Source organism: Physella acuta, unplaced genomic scaffold, assembly GCF_028476545.2.
Source record: "Physella acuta isolate Inbredline_101_S28 unplaced genomic scaffold, ASM2847654v3 ptg000230l, whole genome shotgun sequence".
Taxonomy (NCBI): domain Eukaryota; kingdom Metazoa; phylum Mollusca; class Gastropoda; family Physidae; genus Physella; species Physella acuta.
In genome coordinates, this window is record NW_026731749.1 from 109,290 (window position 1) to 133,664 (window position 24,375).

Sequence of the window (24,375 nt, forward strand, 5' to 3'; positions counted from 1 at the left end):
TTCTGTGGTCAGTGTTTCTTCCAGACTTTTTTCTCCGTGGGGGGGGGGGGGGGGGGGCGGTAGACTTTCTTCGGGGGGGGGGGGGGGGGCGGACACTGTTAAAAGTATATATTTTTTATATAAATTATATAAATTTTATTTCGTTCGGGTGGGAAGGGGGCAAAGCCCACCCACCCCCGGAAGGGATGCCTGGAAGAAACTCTGTCTGTGGTACGCCACTGCTTGTATCTATAGTGATTTACAGTCGTGGTGCAACTCATGGGTACTCAAAGTAAGTAGGATAGAAACACTGACCGGAATGTTATGTTGAGTAAAATGAGACACATCAAATCAAACATTCTTCCCTTTCAAACATCTAGATCTATATCTATAGCAGTCCTCCCAGAGTTTTTTTTTTAATTTATTTTATTTTAAACATTTAAAATAGTAATAATAATTTATTTGGAAGTTTTACACAGTTTCAAAGACATGAACATCAATTGTATACATAGTAATTAAATGGAGAAAGTAAAATCGCATAAGAGCTAGACTAAAATAGGGTGTGCAACTCGGTTTCTTTTGACTGCTTAGTTTACTGTGCTACATTGTCAGCTGCGAGGTCAAAGGTTGACATTGTGTCTACCGATGGCCAGAAGCAGGGGCGACCGTGGGAGGGGGGGGGGGGTCCCTGTAATGTTCATACTGATCTGTCATTAAATATCATTTTGTTGTTTCTATTCTTTTGTCCTGGTGTTGTCTCCCATTTACTAAAACTTTTTGTTATCAGCCTGATTAAAAAACTGAAAAAAAAATATTTCTCAGCTTCTAATTAATTTAATTAAGCTAGCAGTATAAATAAAAACTAAAATGTCTTAAGTTAAACAATAATAAAAATAAAATTCGTGCTTAATTAATGTATTGATTACAGTTAACATTAATTACATGTGCGCACTGCCCATGTACTACACTGTGTACTGTATATTAATAAAATGTTAAATAAAGGTAATCATTTATTTTATTTTTTTACTCTCCAGTATAATGTGTAATCCGGTAAAGTAATTTGTCGTGAAAAGAGAAAGGAACACATGGGGCAATGATTAAAACTTTTTAAAAACAAAGATATAGGTTGGCTACTTTGGTATGCTATAAAAATGATGCAGACTATGGTGCACTTAAAATAAGCGATGTGTAGGTTCACTAAACAAGCAACACTACACAAGTTGGGTACAGCCACTCCAATGCCAGCTCATGGGCTCACAAAGTATTAAAGTTAAAGACACCATATTAATATTTATTTATCCTAATGTATAATTATAAACGCATTCTAGTCCCTAGTCCTCTCCTGTTTTCAAGCTTACACTTACACAACAAATAAGCAATTTCCCCAATTGTCTAGTAGCTTGTTTAACAATATTACCGAATTTTCTGTCGTCATTATAATTTTTTTTTATTTGCAAGTACACATTTTGCAAGTACCACATTTATAGTTTTTACTTAAACTATATCAACTGTTTAATTGTTCCGTTTACAGAACTTATTATATTCTAATTACTATTTCTAATATATACATGTGCCAAGTTTTTAATTTCCCACACTACAACTGTACCAACGTTTCAATCGTCCAGTCTCTAGCGTATTGAAGTATTGTACTAATTTTTTTTATAATGTTTACAAACTAGGCTAGCTATTTCAACTTTTCAACAGTCCAGTCTCTTTTTGTACCAACTGCCATTGTCCACACACAAGCTGTTTCGACTTTTTAAATGTACATTCTCTATTTGTGCCAACATTATATTGTCCTTACGCTAGTAAGATGATCGAACTTTTCAATGTACAGTCTCTATATAAATATATAATATAATCGCTATCTATTTCTTTATTCTCAAAATTTCTCCACTCTCTAACTTGCAATACTCTCTACTCTCCACTTTCCAGCTCCTCCACTATTCTATAATCACTGCTAGCATCTCGAGAATGTAACACTACATTCGGGCCAGTCTGACAGAGTGGAATACACGGATGTATTTCTACAGTTTCTTTCAGGCAGCTCTTCGCTGGGCCAACAGCCAAAGACGGCCTGGTGTCTGGGACTCGAGACGTTGTTTCTGACCATGAATTGGCCCTGCCCAGTAGTGGCCGTAGCTTGTTGGAAAACGGAAGTTTAAGTTTGGGCATGGTACGACTTCCGGTTTCATCAGTTTGTATGATTGAATGTAATGAAGATATAAGCTTTGATACGGTCTTTTTGGATTTCCTATAAAGATGAAATAATTAACACATGGTATTATGAAATGTTGAGATATTTAATGCCATGAACATTTAAATATTGACTAGATTATTGAGTCTTTATTTTGCTGTGTCTATGTATTGCTACCAGGATAGATAAAGCTTATGCAAGATGCCAAGTATTGCCAAGTAGAAAATTATCTGCAAATAATCACAAGCAGTGTCTCTTTAAGGCTCTCAAAACACATCCACCCCAGTGTCCGCCACCTCTCTACCGGAAAATTTAGTCCGCCCCGCCTCCCCTCCACTCGTCCAAAAGTTTCAAGTGCCCCTACCCCGGAGAAAAAAGTTCGAAAAATACTGATCAGAAGGACTCTTTATATCTTGAATAGCTAGACATCGGGGGCTTAAGCCAAAGAAGCCTCATCTTAATCCGCCGACGCCAAATGTATCCTCCAAACATTATAAGTAATGTGTACCTACTAAATCCTTTTTTTTTAAATTGTAAAGAAAAGTAATATTTCTGCGAAGTATCAACTAAATACCGAGAGGATAAACGTGCCATGCCATATAATGTCAAAGTCAATAAATACTGTTACTGTTAGGCCAACAATTTAGCCGTAAATAAAGATGTAAAAAATAAAAATCTAGTTAAATATTTCCCTACCTGTTATTTCTTTCCTCGTATTTAGAAAGTTTACTTTTGATGAATTTGTTGACTTCTTTGTCCATTAACTCAAGCCTCCGGTTTCTTCTAGCAGAAATTCCCAACAAACCAATCACACCAACTCCGTACACCAAGACCACTGCTATGGTGAACCGCATGGCGCCCATAGAATCTTCTATTTAAAAAATACGTTTTTAGAACTTTTTTCATCAACTTAGATTGTTACAAATAAATACAATTATATCATGTGAGTTGTCGACAGTGCCGGCGCTAGGTTATTTAGCGCCCTAGGCAACGTTTAAAGTTTATTAAAAAGCCCCCCCCCCCCGAAACCCCGAAGAAAGTTGATAGTTCGTCTTGGAAACCTAAATGAATCGCTACGCCTTTGTATATAGTAAATGTAATCTAATCAAAGTTATAAATAATTAGACCTAGGTACTTTTTAATAATTGCGATTTCACATTTTTTGCGCCCCCCCCCCCCCTACGGACAGCGCCCTAGGCGACCGCCTAGTTCGCCTTATAAATAGCGTCGGCCCTGGTTGTCGAAGAGATCGGGTAACCATCGAGAGTAAGAGTACTAAGGTATCTACGAAAACAGTTAAATAAGACAGTCTTTAAATAAATGAGCGTGTTCTTATAAAACGTTTGGTACACTTTCAAGACTGGCTGTTTGAAGGGCAGATAAAGAAAAACTTTTTTTTTTGCCTCGGCATGCACATGTGTTGAGTGGTCAGCATCAAGCACGGTCGCCTTTACATTCCCTGACTCCGGTCATCAAAGATGGATAAACTCACGGACTTCAGTGAACTCGGGGACACTATGAATAGGCTAACTACGATTTAGCTCAATCAAAACAAAAGACACCCTCGACTTTGTTTTGTTTTCAAAACTTTAAACTTAAACGCAAGAGTACACGATCGGAATACGTTATACTATCACAACATCTGTAATTTCGTCGATAGTTTCGTAATTTAGAGATCGTCCATGTACTGTAAGACTATGTTTTTTTTGCCCCTACCTCCTCCAGTAAAAGTAAGCAGTAAAGAGGTGCACCCCCTCCCCGAGTGCCCTAGTAAAAACAAGCAATAAATGTTATACTTACGTACAGTTGTGGAATTGGCCCCCGCGGGTTGTTCCGGTAAGTTGATGACCAGTTGCAGCGTCCCGTTAGCCATGGTGTTGTTACACGTGAACTTAATGACGGCCATGGTCCGACAGACTGGTGATGAGGTCAACAATCAATGAACTTTCGGCCTGTGACAGAGCGAGAGCATTAACGAGCTTTGCATGTAAGCTTAGTGATGGGATGATGTCGGCTGTAGAACGAAGAGGGGAGGGGAGGGGGGGGATTGCAATGTGTTATAGGTATGCGGTACAGCAGAGGTGGGGGAGCATTGTATGGAGAGGCGGGTTGAGGCCAGGTCTCGAAATCCTTAAGGTATGTGTGTGTGTGTGTGTGTGTGTGTTAGTGATTACATGTGTGTGTGTGAATACGTGTGCTTGTGTGTCGGGAGGTGTTTATTAGACCTAAGATTGTAGGCTACGGCGTGGTGTTAAGTCATTAGGCGGGTCACTGTGATCTATGTGCAACAAGCGTATGTAATGCGATATAGGAAGAAATTATGAGGTGGTATTGTGGCCATCAAGTTAACGTAATGTGCCTTAGGATATAGATCTAGTTATGATCGGGTATTGTGTCTTAACAACTGAAAATCATGACAAAGTGTGGCAAAAGAATCAATCCATATTCAGCAATGATAGGCCTAAACACTAATACTGATAGGCTACTATTGTCTTTTTATATGTCTACTGTGTCTTTAGAAGACAAGGTGGTAGGCAATATAATTGTCCAAAAGATTATGTATATTGTATTGGTTTTAATGCTTATAGGACAATTAGAATTGAAGTCCAACCAATGTGACGGTAAAACCGTTTAGGCCTAGCTCCATGTTTTTCTTACACCACCCTCTACCTGCTCTATTACTCCCCCCCCCCCTCTACAACTAAGTTGACGTACATTCTTATATTTCGTCCCCCTCACAGGCCCCTCTCTGATTGGCTAGATTGTCCACGTGACACACCGCCAATGTTTTAATGCATATAAGGGGATGCAACAAAGGATTCTCGCACTCTTCCAGGACTGAGCTCAGCTGGTGGTGTCGCACGCGGCGTTTGGGCCGTCGGCCCTACTCCTACGTGCATGGTTTTGTGTTATTTACTTCATTCATTCTATAATAACTGTATGGTTTGTAATACATATAAATAAGTATGATTCGTATGTTTAAGTTTTAAAAGTATAATAAATTAAATTGTACTATTGCAGTAACTTTGTGTTTTTAAGTAACTTATAGTTATTTGTATTTTACTACAGGCCGTAAACTGCGGGCATTGAGTTGACCCGTAGTCATCGGACCTGATATTGTATTTTATACACCGGCCGTAAACCCTTGCCAGAGTCAAGAGGTCATCGGACCAGGTTGTTATTACTTTAAGGCTGTAAACTGCGCACATTGAATTGTAGCGTAGGCATCAGACCTTCAGCTTGCCACTATTAAGTTCACTTATTATACTTATTAATATTACTGCATTAGCTGCTCAAACTTATTATTACTTTACCCTGTCCGTGACTTAGTGCACGTGACAGTTGAATACATACTGAAAATTACATTTAATTTTACTATATTCCCGGTAAAGAAGCGGCACAGACCCTCTTACCGGTTGAATACCAGCATTTTACTGATTATTACAATTAACACGGTAATAATATTACTACATTTATCTAATACCGTTAACATGGGGGCTCGTCAAACTAAATACTAGACACGAGTTAGCCACTCGTAATTGAATAAATCCTGCTGTTTCACATATCTATTTGAATTTTACTGCTATTGTTTACTTTGAATTTTTGGAAAAAATATTTCTGTGTGTTATTGCTACCTGCTCAAGAAGTATTCTGTACAACTGACGGCTGCACAAGAAGGGCAAGACCACTGGAATTGTAGCTAAGTGTCAAGTTTTAGATTTTGACTCTGACTTACTACATTGATTCCTTTAGTTTTAATTTTAAAACTGGTCTCCAATTCTTGTAGTTAACTTAGTAGTCTATTATTTGTAGAATAGGCCTACTTCTGTTAGTCTGTCGAATACTTTTCTTCTAGTTAGTTTATTGTTAGGCGTAACCCGGTACACGGCTTGAGCACACGCGTGTCACGTTACCAGTGTCAACGTCCTAGCCAGGCTGCATAATGAGTGGCTCCACTAGCATCCCCGCCCTTATCAGGTACGCCATTGACTATGGCTACGAAGGGGCGGCACTCAGTGCATTTGTTAGACAAAGATACATAGAGGACTTAGCGGACTTGCAGGAAGAAGACGGACGTAGAAGATTAGACGAGGAAGAAAGATTAAATGAGCCACAGTGGGAGGAAGAAATTAAATTACAAGCAATTAAAGTGGCTATCGAGATCAATTTCAATAATTTTGAAAGATCGGAATGGGATAGTATCAAATCAATCGAAAAACAAGAAGACGAAGTTTTAGAAAATACCAGCGTGTCAATAGCTGAAAGAATTATTATTTGGAAGGGACGTATAAATAGAAGGACCGAAACGGAATCACGCTTAAAGATGGCCGAGCAGGCAATGCTTGAGCAGCTGAAAAACATGACCATATTAGGACCTAAACCAACACCCGCTACTCCCTACACACCAACCCTGCCACAGGCAGAAGATAACACTCATGATGCTACACTGAGCCATAAAAGCGACTTCGTTAAAATTACTTCCCCTGCCCCGACTGAATCATCAATAAACACAGCACCGGATGCTCCAGTCGACCTTAATTACACAGCACGTCAAGAGCCCAGGAGACAAAACAACAAACCAACCACTGTCAACCTTATCGGCCCCATGGTTCTACCCACCATAGGTCTACATACTAAACCTCACCAGCCCCTCGCTAATGGAAAAAAATTCGCCGACAAGAGGAGGATCGCTCTCGGTCCTGAATTACCTGTCGCAGCTATACAAGGGGTAGATAATCAACAGAGCAAGTTACAATTATCACCCTTAGCACCAAAAACTGGTTCTCGCCCTTGCGGACCGAATCAGACTTATCGTCCCCAACTAACAGCACAGTCAATTACTGCGTACCTGGTTGTCATACTTCTAAAACAGAACTTAGCGTTAGTTAATTTCCTGAATACAATGTAAACTTATACTGAAAAAAATGTCATTATTCACTGTTGTCTTATTACACTTTACATCCACAACAAAATGTTTGTTTACTATGCCCTTTTATGGCATATCACAATGTTGTAATTGATGTTGTACTCGCCTATCATGGCAACTGTATACACATTTTTCATGTCAATGGCCTATGTTTCAATGTTATTCACTTTTCGTCTAAAGACAATGTACATTTACTTTTTTTGTTTAACCATACTTTGAAAGGCACATAAAAAGATATTGTTTTATTTCTGGTCCGCTAAAAATTGCGTTACCACGAAATTTTAGCGAGGAAAGGGGGTGTGACGGTAAAACCGTTTAGGCCTAGCTCCATGTTTTTCTTACACCACCCTCTACCTGCTCTATTACTCCCCCCCCCTCTACAACTAAGTTGACGTACATTCTTATATTTCGTCCCCCTCACAGGCCCCTCTCTGATTGGCTAGATTGTCCACGTGACACACCGCCAATGTTTTAATGCATATAAGGGGATGCAACAAAGGATTCTCGCACTCTTCCAGGACTGAGCTCAGCTGGTGGTGTCGCACGCGGCGTTGGGGCCGTCGGCCCGACCTCCACGTGTTTTTTGGGTTTGGTTTTACTTAATTATTTCTTACGTTTACTTTACCAATTTTCATATGCATAGTTGATTAGCATTGTAAAACTAGTTTCAATAAATATCATATATATTATCTTGCTGTTATGCATTATTGCTTACATACTGTTACTGTACACTGTTACCCTGTTCGTGGCTTAGTCCATGTGACAGTTGATAACTTACCTGATCTACGTAACTAAACTTTACACTGTCCGTGTCTTAGCACACAGGGCATTTAAATACTTATTTGACCTAAACTATTCCTGCCTGTGACGTAATTCCACGTGGCAGTTGAGTAGATATTTCAGTTACCTTTTGTACTACTTTTATCCTGCACGTGTGTCAGCCACGGAGCAGTAGATATTATATTATACACAGCATCATTCTATTTTACTACAGGCCGTAAACTGCGGGCATTGAGTTGACCCGTAGTCATCGGACCTGCTATTTTATTCACCGGCCGTAAACCCTTGCCAGAGACAAGAGGTCATCGGACCTGGTAAAACCCATTATTATTCTAATAAGGCTGTAAACTTTGGGCATTGAATTGACCCTTAGTCATCAGACCTTAATGATATTATTACCTCTAGTAAAGCTATACTAGAATCTATATTCCCGGTAAAGAAGCGGCGCAGACCCTCTTACCGGTTGAATACCAGCATTTCACTGATTTTACTATTATATCAATTCATACGGTACCAATATTACCACTTTTATTCCTAATACCGTTAACAACCAACATTATTTCAACGAAAACTGTAGTAGGTATTTAAGCTAGAACCGAACGCAGCTGTGTCACTGACTTGGAATTAGAAGAATGTCTTTAATATTTATGCAAATAGTAAATCTGTTCCATAGTTTTATCGAAGCGCGCACTCAAGATGTATTGTAAGCAAATAAAAAAGTTCTCATAAAGGCACATCTAATAAACGGAATAAAACTTACTTCAGCGCGTTCTGCGTTCGAATAAGCGAGGTATCATAAAACGCTTGACAGAACGAAGACGTAATAGTGTAGTTGGGACGGTATTTTCCCCCACCTTTAGACCTACATCTCAGTGAAAATCAGTCGCAAAAGTGAGAAGACATTCAGCAATCAACAACTCAGATTTACTGCGCATGCGTTGTCAAGAATCTTCCCTCCCCATTACCCCGTTGATTGTAACACGGATAGAATTTGTTCAAGGTTAAGACAATACGACCTAACAGAATAACAATGGAGCGAGTTCCGCCCCTATCGTTCAAGATCTACACTGTATAGCTTTTGAGGCGTCGGCTATCCGTATTTTTTTAAAAATCCAGGTAATTGGGTACCTGCAATCAGTATTAAAGAGCTTTTCAACTATACTGTCTTGAAAAGGCACAATCATTATAAAAACATGTGTTTATTGTTTGCAAAACTTTCGGTTCCATGATATGAACAGATAATTATTAAGACTGTAGTAAGAAATCAGTCGATTTCTCTAACTCCTCCAATTAAAAAAGACATACTTTTCAACTCTAAATTCACCCTTATTTAATTAAAACGAAAATGAGCTTAGCCGTGCATGCATAATCAATCTCATTACCTAAACAGTTGTGGTGTTTTGGTAAATATTTGTGAACGTTTCAACTTTACCTTACGCGCGTTCACCGATGATTTACGTGCACATTCGGTTTTTGGATCCACCTGCGGTTCAGGAAGGTCTGGAGAGAAGGGGGTGTAATGGGAGGTGTGGATGGATTGGTGCCAGACATATGGACGAGTGTGTAGCAACATAACTATCTGTCTCACAGAGTGCTCGTAAATTAGGCCTGCTCGAAACGTCGTCTCAGGCTACGTTGAAGGCAGTGGCGGAACTGTAGTGGGGTGGCGGGGGGTGGAGGCTCGCCCGTGTGGGCACCTCTGAGTCTGAAGCCAATGCGGTTATTTAACTGGTGCAGTAGGGCCGTGTGGTAGGACATTTCAGTATGATGACTTTGGAACACCGCGTCTAAATTATTTCTTTTCACGTTAATTGTATTTTGATTTCACTGCCTATGGCGATTCCCCCGGTCACGTTTCAACTGATGGGGTTATTGATAACATGATTACGCCTATTAATATTATACTGGCTGTGGATGATTAGACTACAAGCGCACAAAAACTTTATGATAAAGGGTTACATAGGCCTACCAGTGAAATTGTGTTTAAAAAAAAATACCAACGCACTAACTTGATATAAGATGCTTCAATAAAATATCAAGACCGCCCCACCTCCCAGCAAAAAATATCAGCAAAAATCGACTTTTTCATAACCTCTCGTCTTCATCGTGGACGTCAAAAAAATGGGTGACCCATTATAAAATCAGTTTGAGAATTGTTTTTTTTAATATATATAAATGCACGAATTCATCATTTTAATAATGTGCAGGCATATAACATTGCACAGTACTATGGTGCAGTTTAGCTAACTGATATAGGACTGTTTTTCTTATTTTCGACTTTAATTCAAGTTTTAACTTAATCCATGAGTGAGTTTGAAATTGAAAAGATAACGAGTTCACATCTGTAGACTTGGTCACAGGTCGCCGTCGTTTTGCCGATAGTTACCGCCAGTTGCGATGTTCTATCAATACTCCTTAGCAACGTGGCACTCAATGGTAAATTAAAAATTGTAACCGTTCCCAGTTCTATTTTGAAATTTTCACAATGTAGCAGGCCACAGAGGCATAACAAATGTTTACCGTGGTTATAATTATCTAATTCACACAATCTTACAAAACGCGAATAAAAATAATATAGGCTAAAGCTTTTAAGTTTAGTCTAGTTTCGTACGTAATTCAACTTTAAGTGCAAACTTGCTAACGAAGAAGGACAGCAAGTAAGACACGCATTTGATTGAGAATTGTCATATATAATATTAAATGAAGTAATCTCAGTAATTATTATTTTTACCTCACTCACCAGGTAGCCTACCGTAAACCCATTAAAGTTGTTTTAACCAGTAGGACTAGGTTATGGCTAACGATATAAAGCTTGACAAAGGGTAATGTTCCACAGTTACTATTACTAACGGAAAAGTACCCTTATGACTACGTAAATTCTTAAGTTTGTTACCTTCCTTTTGTCCCAATCACCGCCTACCTGTCTACCTGTTCTTGAATGTCTCTCCTCTTACCTGTTTGTCTACACGCTCTTCTCTTTACCTGTGTATTTATGTATCACGATCGTGCGATCGATGACTTTATTGCTAATACCTTCAACATAGTTTTTTGGATCAAACTTACGTTAATCTGTTTTTGTCCCCTGGGATTGATGTTACAGGTGAACGCCAGCTGTGTTTTAAAGCGTGTCTCGTCTTTTTTTTTTAAAGACCCCCCATTGATCCCGAATATTTCCATACAAGTCCAGTTTATATGCTTGAAAACTTGTATTTTTACAGCAGCAGTTTCCAAATTTTTTTGCAACTGCGCATTCATTTGAAAACTTAAATAATCTTGGCGCCTCCCTAATCCCCACCTAATCACACACATGCACTCATGTATATAGGATACACACACACACGCACTCATGTTTATAGGACACACACATATATAAGCATATAGTCTATTTGGGAAAAATTGGACCCCCCCCCCCCCGCCATGACCAACCTCCGCAACTGGTTGCAGTTGTGTTAAATACAGTTATGTTTATAAATGTTTATTGAGTAAATTATAAGCATCAGGATTAAAATATTTAGTCTTTATTGCTCTGTTAGCGGTAGTTCTGCTCACACGTGTTGAGTGTTAGAGCATTACAACTCTCGAGGCTTAGCCTACCACCCACTTCAGATTTGAAGTTTTTTTTAAAAAGCAGTGATCTTTTGCTATATATCTACTGAGTTCGTTGAGCGTTGAGTAGGCCTACTTGAATCAATTTTTATTACAATTTACACAAAGTATTGTTTAAAACGCGAAATAACGATAAAAATTCGTTTTGTAGCTTCACTTCTTAAAACGCAAAAATCCTTCTTTTCACCTTCAGAACATCCCCTCCCTCTCCCCCACACATCGTCACCAAAATCTGGAACCCTCCCTCAACCCCCTGGAATGTGACGGTGATTAAGGGCACGTACATGTCTCGAGAAAATTAAATTAAATATTTTAAAAGTATAATAATACTTGATTTATTGAGGGCTAAATCAGAGGCGTAGCGAAGGGGGGGGGGTACATATGTCCCCGGGCGCCGACCTTAAGGGGCGCCAAAATGGGTTGGAAAAACAAATTAAAATCTCATTTTAGCTGCAGTTTTGCATTATAAATATAAAAAAATATATGGGGGGGGGGGGGGGGTGCAAATTGAAAGTTCGAGGGGGAGTGCAAATGGAAAGTTTGAAAGGGGGGGGGGGGGGGTGGCAAATTGAAAGGTTAGTCCTGAGGGGGGCGCCAAATTGAAAGTGTGTCCCCGGTCGCCGGGAAGGGTCGCTACGCCTCTGGGTTAAATGTCTTTACCCCCACTCCATACTAACCTTACGCTGATGCAGAAAATAAAATATGGATTTTTAAATAATGGAAAAATACGTTGTAAAAGAAGTCCTAATAATAATAATAATAATAATAATTAATAATAATATAATGCGTAATGCGACAGTAAATAATAGTATTATTTACGGTCATAGTGCGCATTCTATTGAAATAAGTTGTAGACCACGTCGGAGTTCTTCAACACAAACACGCAGTTTCTTCCAGGCATCTTTTCGCGGGGGGGGGGGGGGGGGTGGGCGCCCGAACGAAATGGAATTTATATAGGAAACATATACTTTTACCAGTGTCCGCCCCCCCCCCCCGAAAATGTTGTCCGCGTCCCCCCGAAAATATCAAGTGTCGTCCCCCCCCCCCCCGGAGAAAAAAGTCTGAAAGGAACACTGCGAACACGTACTGCCGTTTGAATGCACAGGCCTACCTCTTGCATACTGTTAAATAAAAAAAAAATATTCTGTTAATGTTGGTTGTTAAAATTGCAACTTGGAGTAAAAACGTCATTCCTCTGTCATTCTATTGTCTTTTTACTAGATCATGGTTCGAAACTTGCGAACGAAATTTCACTAACAACCGAAGCGATTTCTTTCTCAAACTTCACATCTAGACCTAGGTCAACCCGATAATATGCGATGTATGTGACATAAAAAGGGTCTTACTGTTTGTGACGATTATGTGACGATAGGGTGAGGTATAGATAATAGAACGTCAAAAAATAAATAAAAACAACAAAAAACAACCGTACCGCAATTTTTGACACAAACGGCACTAGGCCTATCTAAACAATTATAAAGAAAAGCGTGAGTTGCTCATTCAATTTAAAGGGGAATTCAAGGCATAATATAGCGACCCACACTTTTTTTACTTATATTAATATTGGGAGTGTAATTATTATATAGGGGCCTATCGAAAGACAATTGTATTAATTTTTTTAACGCATAATTCAATTGTAGTAATATGTAGGCCTAGAACTAATAGCTTGTTGTTAGAAACGTTTTTGTTTATTAGATCTAGATTTCTGTTTGTTTTTCTTGTTACGGTTATTAGTGTGACCTTACAAATCGTGCATTTCGGCTTTATTTACAAAAGAAAGGTGTCTGTCTTATTCTTTTTCATTTTCTATACATCTGGAATCTAGATCTAGATTCTAGATCTAGATTACTACTTAGTAGTAAATTAAATTAGTAGTTGACACGATCGTCATGTACTCCTATGATGTAGATCTAGATCTAGATCTAGAATCTAGATCTAGTTCAACCAGTACACTGTACACACACTGTTCTGTACTGTACTCACCACTGAGTACACTTGAGTACAGAGATCTACACACTACACACTCACTACACTCTGCTGATCTACTCACTACTGTCTAACTCAGTATTGATCACTAGTAATTAGTATTCAGTAAACACTAAATTTCAGTATCAATGCTGTTTTTTTACTGTACTGTCTGTATCAATAATCATCAGCAACTCAGCTAGAGTTAGAGTAGTTAGTTGTTACTTTGTTAGTCAGTGATTAGAGGGAGTACTGAGTAGATGTTTTTATTCTCATTCTGGCTCTACTGAAACTTAACTAAACTATTACTATAGGCTAACTAACTAATAATACTATACTTTACTGGTAATCTATACTATAGTTTTAGGCTTTAGGTATGTAAAATCGCCTGTGGCTAGTAATGTACGATAAAGTTACCTCATCGTCAAGGCTTTAATTTAATAGAAGTATATCTTACTATATTGTGTTATATTTGTGTCAAATATTATAGATAAATGAATAATAAACCTAAATCAATGGCTAAATACATCAATATAGGCAAGAAATTCACTTTAAACAGCAGTGTTTGCAAGCAGGATTTGCTATATAAAAAGCAGCCATCTGTAAGTTAGAGTGGCTTCCCCTGAATCTTGCGCTATAAGTTTACTATAAAAAAAGTAAACAAGATGGCTGCTATAGTAAATAAGCATGGTTGCATCTGTTGGAAACATCGCTAGTCTTCATTTATTACTAAAAAGTTTTAATTCAGTTGTTTAAAAACAGGCACATAAATGAAACAAGGAAACATTTATGTATTTTTCAAAACATAGATCTAAATCCTCCTCAAAATGTGAAATAATTATTACAATTTAGGGAGTCACCTGTTTTTCACATTACTAGTCGCGGACGATTTTATGTACCTAAAACGATAAATTACCACTTTACTATACTATTAGATTAATTAGATTAGGCAGTATTATTATAGAATAACCATTAACTAACGACAGTCAAGTGCTAGGCAGCTAGATTGAGATTCTACAGTAACATGTCTATAGGCCCTATGTTAAATTAAATACAATTCTACTAGATCTTACTACTTCACACTGACTATTACACAGTTATGTTATTTTGAAATAGAGCCTAAAAATAATATGTTTTTGTAATGTAACAAGCACAGTTAATTTAAGCTACAATTGACTATTTGGAAGAAGCTTCTTCCCTCAGCATTAGTCTAGCCAGCTGAATATGCAAAATGCAATGACATAATTAAAAAAATTAATAGATGCGCAATGGGCCAAAATTAAATAGGCTCACCATTAAATTTTAAAATGCTGTGTAATGGGCTCAAATTATCCTTTTATGGGATCAGTGTTCCTATTTAGCCTAGCCTTATTTTTCTTACAAAGTTATCTGTACCGTGCGGTCAAGCAGTTGTGCTTTGGGCAGGTCTTCAGGGGTTGAGGGTTCATAGTATAGTTATAGCATATCTAGTAAAGCATTCTAGTCTATAAGCCTAGGTTATTTATTAGTATTTACATTAATTTAAAAGCCTCGAGATATTAGCAGTTTAGTGAGTTTACTACTGTAGCAATTAATGCACATGAGAAAACTTTATAGTCTATAGTAGTCTTTCTATACTATTAAATTAGCCTATAGCATACTAGACTAGTTTTACTAAAGAGATTCACATTCTCATCTAGATATAGATCTAATCTAGATCTATTTATTAATTGTGCGTGTGTAACATTACTAATTGACATCTAATTACATCTTAAGTTAACTTAATCTAGGCTGATCTAGATCAAGAACTCATTAGAAGATGATTTTTTTCAATAACTGTTTTGCATTAATCATTTAAAAAATCACTCATTAAATGTGATATTATTATTCTTTGAATTTTTGGCCAACTTGATATTAACCTTTTTAGCCTTTACTCTGGCAAGGTATTAATATACATTTACTTTTAGCCCATGACTTCTTACAGTACATTTCAATATAGATTTGTTTTTTTACCATTTTAAGTTATATTTATAAAAGTTAATATACATTTTCTGTCTTTCAGAAAAATGCCTTCACAAAATTCACTGAAAGCATGTGACCAAGACATAGAAGATATAGAAGACATTGCTTTATCAAGTGGAGAAAGTCGTCTGTTAAGAGAACATATAGTTCCACATCCACGTTCTACAAGAACACAGCTAAAAGGCTCAAATAACAATGAATCTCCGTGTGATGAGAATGCTGTGGGGGATAACGAACAAAGAGATAGCTATGTCCCTGGTAATCTATAAATAGCTAGTCTCAGAAAAAATTATTTTAAAAAACTTAAAATTTCCAATTATTCACAGTTTGTCCATTATTGTAGATATTAAGTTGGATGTCTATGACTGGTGTAAATCTGCTTATAATAATATATTTATTGCAGGTACACAGTCTATTTATTTAAAGACATGGGGCTGCTCACATAACAATTCAGACAGTGAATACATGGCTGGTCAGTTGGCAGCCTATGGATACCAAATAACAGGTAAGAAATGGCATCTAAGTATATTGATCACATTGAGATAATGCACCTTCTATTAACTTTACATTTGGTTTTTTGAAAATCATTGACATATCTGAAAAGCAGTGAGCTGTTGGTAGATTAGGTCATTTAATGTACACACCGTTTATTAAGAGTTTCTTAAAAATGATTTACACAGAGATTTAAATTGTGTTCTCAGATGATAAAGAAAAAGCTGATTTGTGGTTGTTAAATAGCTGCACAGTGAAAAATCCAGCAGAGGATCATTTTAGAAACTTCATTCAAGATGCTAAAGCAAAAAATAAATTGTTAGTCCTAGCAGGGTGTGTGCCTCAGGGTCAGCAGAAGTCAGATTATATGCAGGTGCCAAAATACTCTGTTTGTCAGTGTTAAAATATTTTTAGGCTACTTTTGATGAAGTTTTAGTTTTTTCTCTGTTTATTGTAATTTATTTAAAAATAACAAATAACAATAAAATGATTTATCAAAAAAATAAATAAAAAAAATTGCAGAATTTCTTAGATTAAAATTTGTTAACTAAAGACCATTTTAAAACTAGGTTTTGGTGCCTAAAATATAATGGGCAAGGGGAAATAACTGAAGGCTGTATACTATGTTGGTTTTACATGTTCCTTTATTTATTGTATCTATAAAAGGCAGACATTTCTGCTTCATCTGCAATTAGGGTGATTCATTTATTTTAAATTGTATTTAAAATCTCTTAAATTTTTTTTTTTATCTTAATGTAACAATAAATGTGATTATAAAATATTAATTGAATTTCCTTTAGGGACTGAGTGTTGTTGGTGTTCAGCAGATAGACAGGGTTGTTGAAGTTGTGGAGGAGACACTGAAAGGTGAGTCCAGGGTTGTAAAGTATTGGCTGATTATTCCTTTAAAAAGTTTTTTCTTAATAGTGGAGCATTGTCAGCAGCAGAACAAATGTTATCGAATTGCTTATTGCGTGTTACAGGCAATTCTGTTCGACTACTTGGACAGAAAAAAACTTCAGGCAGGAAGTCTGGCGGTGCATCACTCAGTCTTCCCAAAATCAGAAAAAACCCACTTATTGAGATCATTGCTATCAACACAGGGTAAGTGGCATTTGAAAAGTCAAGAGGGGAAAAAAATCTTAAAGTTACTTCCCTATACGTTGTAATACATCATTTTCTTTTTTATTCTTAATTTTTGTTTCATGTTGTCTTTTTAGTTTTCATTCAAAACTTTTAACCTAATCAGGCTCTTAAGTAACATTGGTTTATAGAATTATTTTTTTAACTTACTGTCTACTATTACAATAACTGCTAATTAAATATAATTTAATTTGCCATTACAAAATGTTACATTTGTAATGGATTACTTTCATTAACTTAAGAAATGTTTTCTAAAAATAATGAGTTAACTTATATAATAGCTTATTGATGACTAAATGTTAGAGACAGAATTAAGTTTGTTGCAGTTCAAATATAAAATTTTTTTACCAACTTCCACAGATGTCTAAATCAGTGCACATATTGTAAAACAAAACATGCAAGAGGGGATCTTGGTAGTTACCCTCCAGAGGAGATTGTTGAGAGGGCTAAACAATCATTTTCAGGTTTGTTTGTTGGCTTTGTTCATGAGATTTTACAGTAAGTTGAAAATGGCTGATAGTGTTCAGCAAAAGTAGCTTAACAAACCTTTAGTTTTGAAAAACCTTTTCTACTGATACCATAACCTGCAAGGTGGTACTTTGGCATTTCTCCACTGGGTTTAAGCTACAAGGTCTTACATAATATGTATTTAGCAAATTATAATGACATTTTTAAAATTACCAAAACTTTGTCCAGTAAGAAAAATGAGCCAATTACATAAAACAATTTTTTTCCATTATCAATTTCATTGTTGAAACAAAAGAAACAGTCCATTATTTTGAAGTCACATTAATAATAGAAATTAGTTCATATTCATTGTTATGTCAAAATGCTTGCAGAATAAGTTTCTACTAGAAATCACTGTGGATATTCCTTTGCCACAGGTTTAACAAGTTCTTAAGATTATAATCTCTAGCACACTGTTTAGGAAACAGTGCCTTATGGATACACATGGCAGTAAACTACAGCCCTCAAGTTGCTCTAGCTGACAACTGCATGCATGGTTAATTCAGTGTCAAACAACAAATGTAAACAATTAAAACTGCTTTTTTAAAAAGAGTCTAGTAAGGTTATATTGAGGATAAAGGTCTTATTAAGTTCTTTGTATTTTCTGTAGAGGGTGTGGTAGAACTGTGGTTGACGTCTGAGGACTTAGGAGCATATGGCCGTGACATTGGTGTTAGTTTACCACAGTTGCTATGGAAACTAGTGGAAGTGATCCCAGAAGGTGCCATGATGAGATTAGGAATGACAAACCCTCCTTATATACTGGAACACTTAGAGGTAACATTCCATTCATAGCCTTGTTATACTTGGTTTTAATGTTGTTTTTTTTACCAATACTGCATTTCTCAGAAAATAAAAAAAAGTTATTTTATTACTTTAAAACTTAAGGAATTTTATGTATATTATTATAGTATTTTACAAATATGTGGGTGAGAAGGAAGCAAACAATTTTGTTTTTAACTCTTTAAGACGAATAATTTTTCATGTTAACCAAAATTATCCTTTTCCCATCAATTTCTATTAGTACCTATGCAGCAAAATTACTCTTTTCTTTTATTATGTATTTAAAACCCACACATTTCTAATATTAATTAATTGTAATTGAATGCCCTACATACTTATATCACTTTTAAGTAATTTTTTATATATTGAAGAAAGATAATTACTTAGTTTTAAAAAACAAATAGTAGCTTTTGTCTCGAACAAAATATACTGCTGTCGAGAACATTAATTATAAAAGTATCTTTTTTATGTGTTCTTATTCATAGAACACTAAAGTACATCAATTTTTCAACCAAAATCATGGATTAGGTTAGCATTAGAATAAATACTTTAATTTTGGTTAATTTTATAACTTTAAATGGGGTTTTGCACTGTTAGAAATGCCTTTTTTCCAGTGGTTTTACAAAAAAAAAAATCTATAAAATACAAAATCGGCCAAATGGAAAGACGACAAGAAGTAAACACAAGAAAAATGGCCACTCTAGTGATACCATGACTTAGGTTTAAAACTTGAATTTAGTAAACAACTAATTAAATCGAGAAAATACTATTGAATGCTTGGGGAGTCATTATGGTCTTAAAGGGTTGAAACCTATGATCTGCTTATAACTGCTGCTTTTTAGTTTGGGTATTGATGTTCAATTTTATTTTGTTGACTTTTTAAAAGAACTTTCGTGAAATATTTTAATATATACTAATATTGCTTTAATGAAATCTTAATACATCACATCTTCTCAACCTAAGTGCTCTGTCTCTTTCAGGAGATGGCTGTGATTTTATCCCACCCTAGGGTTTATTCATTTCTTCACGTACCAGTTCAGTCAGCATCAGATAGTGTCTTGATGGAAATGAGAAGAGAGTACTGTGTTGCAGACTTTAAGCATGTTGTAGATTTTCTAAGAGAGAGGTAGAGTACAAGTACCTCTATATCTGCAAAAAGTAGCTAAAATATATATATAAAATTAACGAGAAGTTATTTAATCATTTATTTGGTCGCTTTAAATTTAAATATGAGAACTATTACATCATAAACTCTTGATATTAATTATCATTATGTCTGTTCATCAATAATGTTTTTTAAATTACAGTTTACTCATACAACTTTTTATCTGCACTTGCTCTTTATAAAGTTGCATTACTTATACTAACTAATTTGAAAATATAAAAATTTTAACTTTTGTTTCAAAGAGTTCCAGATGTTAACATTGCTACAGATTTAATATGTGGTTTCCCAACAGAGACTGATGAGGTAAATTAAACATTGATAGAAATTTGTTAATTTTATATAATTTGTTAATGTTGATACAAATTGAAAAAAAAAGTTAGTGTGATTCTAGTATTACATTTCAAGAGGAATATGAATAATAGTAAAGATGTGCAGCTAAAATAATGTGCAGAGCATTGTGTAGCAGCTGAATGAGTGCAAGAGTTATTGCTTACTATGTTATATTAAAACAATGTTGCAGTGTGAGGTTGATTTGAGATGTGATGTTGTCACAACAAACCTGGTCCAGATGCTTTTGTCTAAATATATATATGTTCACCATTTTACAAACTATTTTCCATGTCTTTTAGGATTTTGCTGAAACACTGGCACTAGTCAGTCATTACAAATTTGCCAGTCTCTTCATCAATCAGTTTTTTCCTCGACCCGGAACTCCAGCTTTTAAAATGCAGAGAATACCAGCAGATGAGGCAAGTGGTTAACTTATCCTTAAATAGGTGTCACTTTACTGCACGGACTTGTGAATTTTAGCAAAATAAAACATTCATAGGTTGTATCCAACTAATTATGCTTTTCTTTGTTTGATTGTATCTTTCTTGTAGGTAAAAAAGCGCACTAAAGCTGTATCTGAGCTCTTTCAGTCATACCACCCTTTCACTCACAAGGTAAACTAGCTTCAACATCTTTGTTTATGTTTCCATTAGTAAAATATTTCAAATCACTAAAGCTGTATCTGAGCTCTTTCAGTCATACCACCCTTTCACTCACAAGGTAAACTAGCTTCAACATCTTTGTTTATGTTTCCATTAGTAAAATATTTCAAATCACTAAAGCTGTATCTGAGCTCTTTCAGTCATACCACCCTTTCACTCACAAGGTAAACTAGCTTCAACATCTTTGTTTATGTTTCCATTAATAAAATATTTCAAATCAATACATTAGCCACCTCAAGCCCGCCTACTTGTAGGATTCTCTCAGTAATTTCACAATTTTGAGACTCCAGCAGAATTTTTTTTATTATAGGAAATCAGTGTTCCAGTTTTTAAACATTTGTTCAAACATTTTGGATGGTTTTTTTTTCAATTTCACAAACCTTTGGAGTCTGTTAGCTCAAAATAAATATTAGTACTTTTAACTGGCATAGTTGTTATACAGAAACAGAATTATTCCTAAAACAAATTACAATCAAGGCTATTAGCTGGTCTTGGATTTTATAACTAACTAAAGGCATTAATTGTTTGTAATTTATACTGCAACATGAAGTTTGGGATCATTAATCCAAGATTTATCATGTATGATTTTTAAATTGTACATCAGTTTTGGGAAAAAATAAAAGTCCCAGTGACCACCTAAATACATAAAAGATTTGAGGTCTTTAAGACGAGTTTATCCAAGTATTAAATATGTAACCTACATTAAATATGAACGTGAAGTCACCCTGGTACTGTGCTGAAACATTTTATTCTATGGTTTTCATCTGATCCTTGGCCCAGCAATCTAAATAAAATGATCTATTTCTTCTGTTTCACCTTCTGTGCTTTGGTGTAAGTGTTGAAAGATTATATTTGTGAGGCTGTTACAGGAAAAATACTATTTTTTAAAACAGATTAGTTCTGAAGTATAGAACAACAGAAGGGTAACTAATTGATGTTACTTACCATATAACTGAAACTTAACAAAATTTCCCCTGTTTTTTATTTTATGTGTCAGCTTGGAGACCTGGAAGATGTTTTAGTGACTGAAATCTCACATGACCAGCAATATTATGTTGGCCACAACAAATCCTACCACCAGGTCATATTTTGAATTTTTTTTTATCAATGTTTATTATCTTTTACTTACATTTTCTCTAAATAACCATAGTTCCCCTAGCTTAATAAATTGTTAGATTTACATTTGACCCTTAAACTTCATTAGCCTCTTATTCTGTGTAGAAAAATATTACTGGTAAAACATAATTAAAACATAATTCTTTCATATCACATTGCTACCTAAAGTTTGTTTTGCTGAATGATCAACTCTAAGAATCATATGTTTTTTATAAAGTGTTGAAATAACTTATTACATTAAAAATGAAATACTAGTATTTGAAAAAATAAAATTAGAACATAATTACTTTCTTAAAAAAACTAATTTTTTTCTAACTGAACTATACTTGAAGGAAAATGAACTGCTTATACTAAAGCATTGTTGCTTAAAATTTTAACAGGTGTTGGTTCCTAAGCAGGAGAACCTAATGGGAAAAATAGTGCGAGTGAAAATAGTTGAAACTGGCAAGCACTTCATGAAAGGGGTTGTACTTGATGCAGTAGAGCTACCTCATATACCCATGCCTCTGCCAAAAGGACAAGTCTCTGGTTTAACATCAGGCGTCCCTAAAGTTGAGGTAAATCCTTGGAGCACATTTAGGTGTGGGAGGGGGGGGGGGGAGTTCAATTTACATGAGTAACTAGTTGGTTAACTAATTTTTCATTTTTCAGTTCCAGAAACAGTCACAAGGGTTTCCATGGTTTTGGGTGGGTGTGTCACTGCTGAGTATAAGCATAGTTGTTCAAGCTTATAGAAAGTTCAATAAATGATATTGTTTATTTTACCAGTTTTTTTTTCAGTTTGTGTATATTGAGCATATAGCAAGAATTTAGGCTAGTTGAGCTATAGTTACATTCAAAACAAGATGAAAATAGTATGCACAGTGCAGACATTGGAGAAAAAAAATTGTAAATAATGGCATTCAAATAAAAAGTCTGTACTTGGTTATGTCTACTGTGGCCAAAAACAACATTTCTTTTAGTGAGTGTATACACATAACCAGATTAAAAAGAAAACAAAAAAGTAAGAACAAACAATGGCTTGCATTATTGAAAACTTTTTGTAATTGCAATGAAACAATGCTGAATTGTCTAATAAAAAAACCACTATCACAGAGAGTGAACTTTCTTGTACAATCATACGGTAAAAAAGAATGACGAACTAAATCTATCAATTACTACTTGACTGAGCAGAAACACCAAAATTGACAAAGTGGTGTGGAGAGTGTAGCAATACAATACAAGTGAAAGAAAATCATCATGCATTGATCACAAGGCGTAACACAAGTGGCATTAGAACCCTAGTAGGTTTACAACACATTTTTTATACAATAGAAATTTTTTTTAATCACATTTCAAAAAATAGGCATGCCAAATACTAAGTTTTAAAACTAAAATGTCACTTATTGAGCAAGGGTATTTATGATAGAATAACGTTTGAACTTTAAAAAAAAAATCCTAAACACAGTTTTCTAGTGTTAGGTGGCAAGAAGTGTGTAGTAAAATTTTAACAGTAGTAAAGCTTTATCGATCACGGTGGTAGTTATAACTAAACAGAAGTAATTTCATAGACAATGTTACATTTTTTTTTTAAAACACTGGGTTCAATGCTAAGCTCACTAAGTAGGTGAGGTATAATTTTCTGGGTTTTTTTTTTTTGTGGGTAGATGTCAAAGAGTTAACAAGGGATAGTTGTCAGAGGGTTAAATTGAATAAAAGTACCACAAGATAAAACAGAAGCCACCCATAAAATCAGGTTTACACCTTGGGAGAGAAGGGTTGGTCAAATTTAAAAACTTTGCATAAGTATCAACTCTACATAGGTAAGGGTGAGTGGATCAAAACTTTGTACTGGTTGATCTGCATGCCATGTATGGATTTTTCAACAAGGTATAAAAAAAAAAAAAAATCCAGTGCAACACCACCTCCATGCCCACACAGTGTTAGTGACCTCTCTCACACAGTGTATCCAGCATAAAGTTTATAAAGTTTTCCCGATTACACCCAACTCTCAGTAAGTACACACATGTGGGTACCCTGTCCTACAGGGACATAAAGCTGCAATTTGTTCAAATAGTAGAAAAAAAATTAGTAATACTATAAATAAATTACAGTCAATATATAGTTAAGATTGTGTTATAACTATGAATAAATACAAGAGTTATAGGTGGTAAACTGTTAAGAAATATTTACTGTCAAGTATGGAACAAGTATCCTTGCAATAAAAAAAATTACTCAGAACATCAACAGAGTATATTTGTAAAATGAAACGTTTTCTTTTTCAACTCTTAGCTATAATTTACAAAGTATTGAATGAAAAATATAGAAACACAAATTTGTAGAAAAAATTGTTGCATAAAAAACCCACTAAGAATTTTATCCACCATAAAAAATGGTGTTCTATCTATGGAACATTATTTACAGACTGGTATGCAAGTTTTTTTTTTTAAATGGTTGCTTGTAATATATTTGAATTGTAATTACATCATGTCCATTAAATTTCAGAAAAACATATAGGACAGTCTTTGCCTTTGAAGCTGAATTTTGATGAAATTATAACAGTAAAAGTTTTAAATTAAGATTTTCAATATTCATTACAATAATTAACAGCTCTTCAATAAATTAGCAAAAAACAAAAACAAAAAAAAAATTGTTCTTTAACAAACAAAAATACTGCCTACAATTTTTTTTAGCATTAAAAAGAATCTTTTTGGACCAGATGACAATTGCCTTATAGAAATTT

At 35.3% G+C, this 24,375-nt stretch overlaps 2 protein-coding genes across 16 annotated transcripts; one reads left to right on the top strand and one right to left on the bottom strand.

Annotated features, from left to right (window-relative positions):
• Positions 1 to 449: 449 nt before the first annotated feature.
• On the bottom strand, positions 450 to 10,964 carry LOC131938048 (uncharacterized). 9 transcript variants are annotated; one of them, XM_059295912.1, is made up of 4 exons: positions 10,947 to 10,964; positions 3,977 to 4,128; positions 2,873 to 3,047; positions 450 to 2,233 (listed from the first exon to the last, which is right to left on the bottom strand). In XM_059295912.1, the coding sequence occupies exons 2-4, from the start codon at positions 4,080 to 4,082 to the stop codon at positions 1,897 to 1,899; spliced, it is 618 nt and encodes a 205-aa protein (XP_059151895.1). In that variant the 5' UTR covers positions 4,083 to 4,128; positions 10,947 to 10,964; the 3' UTR covers positions 450 to 1,896. The 9 variants fall into 9 exon arrangements, with proteins under 9 accessions (XP_059151895.1, XP_059151889.1, XP_059151894.1 ...); XM_059295906.1 differs by lacking the exon at positions 10,947 to 10,964 and adding an exon at positions 10,777 to 10,854; XM_059295911.1 differs by lacking the exon at positions 10,947 to 10,964 and adding an exon at positions 10,624 to 10,719.
• LOC131938047 (threonylcarbamoyladenosine tRNA methylthiotransferase) lies at positions 4,290 to 22,417 on the top strand. Of its 7 annotated transcripts, none has more exons than XM_059295903.1 (15): positions 4,290 to 4,312; positions 15,496 to 15,713; positions 15,859 to 15,960; positions 16,157 to 16,320; positions 16,748 to 16,814; positions 16,931 to 17,051; positions 17,451 to 17,554; positions 18,208 to 18,374; positions 19,361 to 19,506; positions 19,788 to 19,848; positions 20,175 to 20,294; positions 20,427 to 20,489; positions 21,535 to 21,618; positions 22,034 to 22,210; positions 22,305 to 22,417. In XM_059295903.1, the coding sequence occupies exons 2-15, from the start codon at positions 15,500 to 15,502 to the stop codon at positions 22,401 to 22,403; spliced, it is 1,689 nt and encodes a 562-aa protein (XP_059151886.1). In that variant the 5' UTR covers positions 4,290 to 4,312; positions 15,496 to 15,499; the 3' UTR covers positions 22,404 to 22,417. The 7 variants fall into 7 exon arrangements, with proteins under 7 accessions (XP_059151886.1, XP_059151884.1, XP_059151880.1 ...); XM_059295901.1 differs by lacking the exon at positions 4,290 to 4,312 and adding an exon at positions 4,480 to 4,501; XM_059295897.1 differs by lacking the exon at positions 4,290 to 4,312 and adding an exon at positions 7,578 to 7,690.
• Positions 22,418 to 24,375: the final 1,958 nt, after the last annotated feature.